The sequence below is a fragment of the Papaver somniferum genome, unplaced genomic scaffold (assembly GCF_003573695.1).
Source record: "Papaver somniferum cultivar HN1 unplaced genomic scaffold, ASM357369v1 unplaced-scaffold_137, whole genome shotgun sequence".
Lineage (NCBI taxonomy): Eukaryota > Viridiplantae > Streptophyta > Magnoliopsida > Ranunculales > Papaveraceae > Papaver > Papaver somniferum.
In genome coordinates this window covers 13,094,484-13,102,124 of record NW_020622934.1, presented here as the reverse complement: position 1 = coordinate 13,102,124, position 7,641 = coordinate 13,094,484, and the positions used below count along the sequence as shown (strand labels likewise).

General features: G+C 38.5%; 2 protein-coding genes across 3 annotated transcripts; one reads left to right on the top strand and one right to left on the bottom strand.

Moving 5' to 3' along the window:
- Window positions 1–210: 210 nt before the first annotated feature.
- LOC113334521 (dentin sialophosphoprotein-like) lies at window positions 211–2,406 on the bottom strand. Of its 2 annotated transcripts, XM_026580759.1 has the most exons (2): window positions 1,646–2,406; window positions 211–1,411 (listed from the first exon to the last, which is right to left on the bottom strand). In XM_026580759.1, the coding sequence occupies exons 1-2, from the start codon at window positions 1,860–1,862 to the stop codon at window positions 363–365; spliced, it is 1,266 nt and encodes a 421-aa protein (XP_026436544.1). In that variant the 5' UTR covers window positions 1,863–2,406; the 3' UTR covers window positions 211–362. The 2 variants fall into 2 exon arrangements, with proteins under 2 accessions (XP_026436544.1, XP_026436543.1); XM_026580758.1 differs by having other exon boundaries at window positions 211–2,406.
- A 1,419-nt stretch (window positions 2,407–3,825) lies between these two features.
- Window positions 3,826–6,802, top strand: LOC113334595 (protein MAIN-LIKE 1-like). Its single transcript, XM_026580813.1, has 4 exons — window positions 3,826–3,956; window positions 4,665–4,891; window positions 5,821–6,500; window positions 6,605–6,802. The coding sequence occupies exons 1-4, from the start codon at window positions 3,826–3,828 to the stop codon at window positions 6,800–6,802; spliced, it is 1,236 nt and encodes a 411-aa protein (XP_026436598.1).
- The last annotated feature ends 839 nt before the right edge of the window (window positions 6,803–7,641 follow it).

Genomic DNA, 7,641 nt, shown 5'->3' with positions numbered 1-7,641 from the left:
TCTCCTATCTTGTTTTATCGGATTATTACTTCCCGATAGTCGTTTTTTTTTATTTAATCTTGGTAATAACGTTTTTACTTAGGCAAAGGGAAACGGGTGTCAAGGTGTTCAAATAAATCAAATGGCAGCACTGCTGCAAGAAAATAAAAGAGATTGCCTTTGCTTTTAGTCCATGGTGCAAGTAAGAAAAAGACATAGCAGTAATTATTCTTTCAAAATTAAAAGCAAAGGCGATTTCCACAACTCAATTTGAAGCTAGCTGAATAAGAATACCAAGACTGATAATGTACAAAAATTCAAGATTAAAATCCTGTAACTGAATTAAGTGTATTTCTTTTAATAACTAGTAGTGGTCAATAACATTACACAAACCATATGTCTTTTGGAGCAGCAGCAACAACAACGGAGCCATCAGGCTTTGAAGAAGATGATGATGAAGAAGAAGTAGGCGGCCTGAACGCTCTCATGGGACTCGCAAATGCCCATCCCCAGTTTTTACTCCGACCATGTGGAGTTCCAACTACAGCAGCTACAACCCTCCCACCATTACTAATGCTATTACTAGTGTTAGTCATAGTGAATCCTCCAAATATCCCACCACATTTTACCCGTTCTTTAATATGGCGGTGGTGGTGGTTGTGGCGGCGACGATCATCCACACCCACCATCTTATTATTATGGTAATTGGATTCTCTTTGAGACTCCACCCTCCTGAGAGTACTACAATCACCAAATCCAGTAGAAATCTTCTCTAAGAATGCACCAGAGAAGCTCCTACTACCACACCCAACTGATCTGGATCTAGCTACTTTTCTTCCAAATGAATTTGACGATGAGGCATGGCTACTGCTGTTGGGACTGTCATTCTCATCCCCATAACCCCCAATAGCATCTCTCCTAGTTGATGATGCTGCCGCTGCCGCTGCCACACCATTACTACTACTGCTCTCGTTACCACCTCCTAATTTCTCTTCCTTTCCAGCTATTGTTGAACTGATTGTATTATTATTATTAGCATTTGTTGCTGTAGTGTTCGACATCACTGCCACTCTGTCTCGGTGATCCCTTTCCCCATAAGGACCGCTTCTAATAGTTCTCTTGCTGGTTCTATTGGAGGCAGAGGATAGATGCAAGAATGAGGACCAGAACCCTCTATGCTGCTTATTCCTAGTTGCAGATTTTTCCGTGGTGGTGTATTCATCTGTTGTTCCTAATTCATCCTCTTCGTCGTCATTATCGAAGATCTGGTGACGAGGTTCATGACTAATAATACGCCTAGTATTAGATGCAGCAGAGGATTTGCTTCTCTTGAGCATAACCAATTTGTTGTTCTGATGTTGTTGAAGTGATGATGATAATGAGGAATTAGTAGCAGCAATGGGTGATTTTCTCGTCTTCTGTTGAGATGTTTCTAACAAATTATGATGAACATTATTATTAGTACCTATCATGATCATCATCTTTGAAGAAGTAGTAGCAGTTGTTGTTTTATTATTATGATTATTATCATGCGCAGCTGATGATGATGCAGTTCCTAATGCTAATGCTGCTGCTGCATTTTTTATATTAATGGTATTACTAGTCCCAAATCCACTATTACTAGATCTAGCAGTGATTAAAGAGGAAGGAGAAGAGGAAGAATCACCTGCTGCTGTTCCTGCTGCTGTTGTTGATGGAGGAGTGTTGACAGGAAAGAAAGAAGGATCAGATTTAGAAGAAGAAACAAGTCTACCTAACTTCTCTTGAAGGCAAAAAGCACAGATCCCACCAGGATTATTATTGTTCTTGTATGGATGATTACTACACTGCATATCTCCACCCATATCATCCACCACTACTCCTTTATCTGCAGCTACTGCCATGATCAATCAACTCAATCAAATCCCTTTACTTCTAAAAATGAATACTAGCTACTTATTATACTGTTTGTTAACTCACTCACTCCCTCATCACCATTATAACTTTTATCTGATCATGATCTTGAAAGATAAGTTTGTTACCATCCCCTTTGCTTGATTAATTCCAAACCTTTTAATAAAAGAGAAAGGGAAATGTATATGAATGAGATAGAGACAGAGATCTAGAGAGAAGTGGTGGAGAAGATGATGACTGAGACTGAGACTGAGACAGAGGTCTAGAGAGAGAAGAGGAAATGTGTATTGAATATGGAGAGAGTACAGTTTGAAGAAGGTAGCTAAGCTATGCTATGCTATGCAGTATGCACCACCACTACTACTACTATAGCACCCTAATGAAAGACGAGTGAAGACAGAAAGCTCTCACCACACCCTCGATGGCGTACAGGCAGCATCCATACACGCAAAACAAAGCAAAAATCTCAGCATAAAAAAATTGAAAAATCCAGCAGGTATTCGGGCATACATTTCAAGACAGTGCACATGTTTCTATGACACCATCTCATCTCTATTCTTTAATTAATGGTTAATTAAATCTTTGATTTTGAATTAACAAATGTAGTTTTGGATGTTGATGTGAGGAGGGGGTTTACTAGCTACTAGCTGCATTAATTCTTTGACGGAAAAAATAAGACCAGTAGTAGAACATACTAGAGTGGAGACAGACAACCCATGTGGGTCTCCTATCTCTGCTGATCCATTGCCATCGTCTCTGGAAGGAACTACACCACACAGCAACAACAACACTCATTTATTAATTACTAATTCTTATTACAGTTGTTTTTTGGTTTCTTAATTACTACTAGTACTAATCAAATCACCGAGCTTTAGAGAGTTACCGTTGGATCCAAGAGACTCGTTCTTTCTTTTTTTTCTTTTTTTTTTTTTATGTATGTTATTTTAGTAGCTCATAGGTATGCTTGTAGGGCGTTTAGAATCTTTAGATACGCATCCAGAAGTATTTTTTGACTTAAAGAAATTAAAATGCAAGAAATCCGATTTCTAGGAACATAAAATTCGATTTTTTGTGAAACAAAATATCTGGACTTCTGACTTCTATTTTTGTAAAAATAGAAATCGGAAACAAAATTATATCCAACCGCAATATTAGAGAAAAGAAAAGAAAAAAGTTCATAGGTTAGTTTACATAGCCAAGTGATCTCTGTAACATGAACCTTTAGGGGATTGTTTGTGCCATGAGACGTCGTTATAAATTTTTGTAGTTGGCGTGGAATCATTTTCATATAATCTAATGCATCTGTGTGGGCATGTGTGTGGTGGGGTTAGCTAGCAGGTACTTGAATCTTAGCTTCTAACTATGACCCTGTTCACTCACTACTCCACTTTCCCCAGACATGGTCCTAGTGATTTGATTTTCCTTGGAAATTGTTTGATATTCAATATCAAACAAAAAAACCAATAATTAGTAGTATGAATGAGTGAGTGAATATATATGCAGGGACCACCGTAAATCATTTTATCATAGTGAGAGCCCGTGCACCCAATCTTATCGAAGTGTGGCCATGCGCCAAGCTGCATAGAGACAAAGAATTGTGTGAGCATTTCCTTCCAAGCTTATTATACGGGCGGCATGATTTATTAGAGGGACGACAGTGTGATAGTAATGTCCCTTTTTTTGATTAGGGGATGTAAATTGACTAGATTAACCTTTTTATTTTAAATGGACTAATTTGTCCCTCTTTTTTAAATTGAAAAGACAGAATTGTCCTCCATCAAACCTAATTATGAATGAGAAGAATGAGAATTAGTTTTTTTTTCTTTCATCTTCTCTACTTCTTCATTGTAACCGTAAGCACCACCTCCATTAAAACAAAACCGAAACTTCATCGTCTTAGATTAATCGGCGATTCGCAAAATTAATAATCGTTGATTGAAGTCTACATTATAGATGACGAAGAAGAAAAAAGTTGATGAAGATTGTAGCGATTCTAATCAAGCAAATCCTCCAATAGGTGAAGAAGAACAATTTCAATTTCTAACCCCTCCACCGGAGAAATTACTTGGAATGACTTATATGAGGTGTGTTTTGCGAAACTCATTTAGGGTTTAGTTTACTTTGTTCGTTTTAATTTCATTTTCTATCATAAATTAGGGTTTTAGATGAAAAATCAACTTTTCATATCCTGGGTTTTGGTTACTTACGGTTGAAATTAGTTCTATTATGAACCGTAAGTGAAGCTTTTGATACTGGTACGGTTCGTAACAATTGAAATTTTCTGAAATACCAACCGTATGTTCTTAGGTCTGAGAATTTTTCTCAGTTATGGTTGATGTTGAAACGGAATTACGAACCGTATTTCGCTCTGCATGTTAAAATTTCTGCCTACGGTGCCTATTGGTATGTTAGTTACCAACCATGTATTAGGTACGGTTCATAATAGTGTTCAACCATAAGTTACCGTGCCATTGTAGATAACTCTTTTGTACGGTACATAAATAATTTCTTTATCAACCGTAAATTATCATGTGTCTTTAACCGTATATTATCATGTGTCTGAAAACCTATTTTCAACTAATGTTACGGTTGATCCCGATAAAAAACTTACCAACCGAATTCTTATATGGTTTGTTATAGTCGTCCAGTTACGCACCGTGACTTTCCTATGGTTTGTTACGATTGTATAGTTATACACCGTAAATCGTTTTGGTCACACTTTTTTTGGTTTATTTGTTTATATTTTGGCTGTTGAACTCTTAGGAATTCATACAAATGTATTGCTTTTGTAGGTATCCTGATAGGATGAAGAATAAGAGAGGGAATAACTTAACTCAGATTAATCATACGCCCACCCCTCGTGGTGACAAGCATTTAGGGGTGGATTATAGAGGTATCCACAAGGATGAGAAGAAGAAGAAGAATCAATTTGAGATTAGGCTTAGAGAACCATCTGTAGGTATCTATGGGGTTGAATTAGAAGGATCTGAACCCAATGAACAAGAAATTGAAGAATTGGGTTTTGAAAAGAACTGTGAAGAAGCTGATGATGAAGAAGAAGAAGAAGAAGAAGAAGAAGAAGAAGAAAATCTCGATGAATCCAGTGATGAAGAAGAGGAGGAATAAGAAGGAAATGATGAATAGGAGGGAGAGGAAGTAAGTGATGAAAATGAGGAAGAGGAAGTACAAAACAAGGGAAAATAAATTGTTGTAGATACAACTCCATCTCCAGCTAAACCAGTTAAAGAAAGAAGCCGAGAAAGGAACCCGCACCAAAAGGGTTGCATATTCCTAAAGGAAAAGAGTTGGTGTTGCCACGGAAGAAAAATAAAAGACCTTGGGGCGAGGCACCAGATAAGTCCGCTATCTTATTTGGTTATACCAATTCCTGGGCTGCAAAACTCTGTGAGACTAGGGTATATTTCTCTTAACACGTTGTTATAATTAGGGCTGCACAACGGGTAGGGTGGGTAGGATATGGCCTATATCCGCCACCCTACCCGTTTACCGGCGGTTAAGAAAATCTTTACCCGCCACCCTACCCGCCAAATAATGGATAGGGTAGGATACGGTTAAAAAACTGGCGGGTAGGGTAGGGTTGGCGGGTAGGAGTAGGGTATGTGCACTTCTAGGTAGGGTGGGTAGAATATGGCCTATACCCGCCACCCTACCCGTTTACTGGCGGTTAAGAAAATCTTTACCCGCCACCCTACCCGCCAAATAGTGGATAGGATAGGATACGGTTAAAAAACTGGCGGGTAGGGTAGGGTTGGCGGGTATGGGTAGGGTATGTGCACCCCTAGTTATAATTTATTTCGATTTTTTTTTTGGTATTTATGTATATTTTATTAATCTCGTTTTAACAAAATATGTTTGTATTTTTTTTTATGGAACATACAAGGGCGAACAAATTGCTCAAGCGTCAAAGAGCTAGTTATTGGCCATTAGGTGAAGAATATGGTAATGTTCGTACTCTAGTGGCAAGTTCAGGATTAGGCCATGGAGTTCTGAATACCCAATCAGAGTATGATAGTGTTGTGGTATCTTCCTTCAGGGAACGATATTGGCTAGAAACCGATACGTTTCATCTCTCATTTGGAGAGATGACAATAATACCGGACGATGTGAAGCAAATTCTTGACTTGGAAGTTGAAGGAAAATCCGTGTATGAAGGTTTTGATAACAACATGTCTTGGACTGATCTTTACAGCCTTGTTGAAGAAACACTTGGGTGGGATAAAGACGATACCGAGATGGAGTTTATGTTGGCCGGTGGTTATGACCCTTCGCAACCACACAAGGTTTCCAAGGTAAAGAAGTTGTTGTTGAATAATTTGAAGACGAAGTTTGGAGACACCCTCAAAAAGCAATTGGCGGGTGAGGTGATAGATGAGACAAGAGCTAGGCGTACAGCCAAAACATATTTGTTGTATTCTATTGGGACTGTATTCATGCCCGATAACTCGGGAAATATGGTGAATGTTCATTACCTACAATTGTTGAAGGATTTGAAGAAGACCAGAGAGTATTCGTGGGGCACCGCCACACTTGCATATTTACTTGAAAGTCTAAGAAAGGCCTCGAGGGTTGGAGCTACTGAAATTGCTGGGAATGTTGCGCTTCTAATGGTAAGTTTGTCTACATTTTATCATTTTTTTATTTTATGATTGTTTGTTATATTTATATTTTGTATTCATGTCCTAATTGCTTAAATTTTTTAATATTTTTCTAGGCATGGGTGCATGACCACTTTCCGAGCCTAAGACCTTCTACTGAATGGGAAGAAGATGATGATAGACCTACAGGAAAGAAGTTTATGTTCACTGGTATACAAAAGAGGAACAAAGAAGAGAGGCTCATTCAAGTGAGGCAGGAAATAGCTGCTTTCACTGTTAAAGATGTTACCTTTGATCCTTATTTGAGGATTTAAAATGGAGTTGATGTCCGTCGGTTCACACAGACCGCAGGCTACAATGGACCATTGTATCATGCCACAGGTTATGTTATGACCAATCCTCGTCGAACTCTATGCCAAATTGCTCATATTCAAGAAAAGGTCGTTACGGAAAACTTCAAATTATCCAAGGATGGATCCGAGACAAAAGGCCCCACTATTATACTCAACTACCACCCAACTCCGACGGTTGATGTTTGGAACAACCGTCATCAACAAAAATACCAACTCGAAGTGTGAGAGGCAGCAACTTGTAACAACATGAAAGAAGCCGTTGATGATTACATAGATTGGTATTAACATTTTGGTCATCCACATGTGATTAATAATGATCCGGAGGCCCATCCACTTATTCAAAAGGAAATAGAAAAAGGAAGGATGTCGAGGAGAGCAAAGAGACAAAGGGACTATTTGGTATGACTTGGAGGAAATTATATTTCATGGCGGTACGTAACTTTGTTATCCTCATGACTTGGAATTTAGTTCTAATTTATATTATGTATTATGGAATAATCTCTTAAGACTCTTTTTTATGTGTGAATAGAAAGAGCGGGGACAAAAGTTGGTTAATAGTATGACTCCATGCATCCGTGCTAATGGTGTGATTGAAGCTCCTCAACAAAGGACCTAACAAGAGAAAATAAGGAACATGCATGATCCAACCAGGAAAGAATTGTACGAGGGGTTGGTCACGGAAGAAAGAGGATTAAAGAGGGGCAGAAAGTCCATTGGAGGTGCGAGTACTAGCCATAGTCAACCGTCATCTAGCAGCGAAGAGACTCCTTTGGAAGAGGATGTACATGGTGTGGGTACTA

What these genes read in the sequence shown, in the direction of transcription:
- LOC113334521 (XM_026580758.1), bottom strand. Translation starts at nt 1,862, where the DNA reads ATGGCAGTAGCTGCAGATAAAGGAGTAGTGGTGGATGATATGGGTGGA.
- LOC113334595 (XM_026580813.1), top strand. Translation starts at nt 3,826, where the DNA reads ATGACGAAGAAGAAAAAAGTTGATGAAGATTGTAGCGATTCTAATCAA. An exon ending in CTTGGAATGACTTATATGAG is followed by an intron (nt 3,957 to 4,664) that starts GTGTGTTTTGCG and finishes TTGCTTTTGTAG; the next exon opens with GTATCCTGATAGGATGAAGA. An exon ending in ACAAGAAATTGAAGAATTGG is followed by an intron (nt 4,892 to 5,820) that starts GTTTTGAAAAGA and finishes ATTGGCCATTAG; the next exon opens with GTGAAGAATATGGTAATGTT.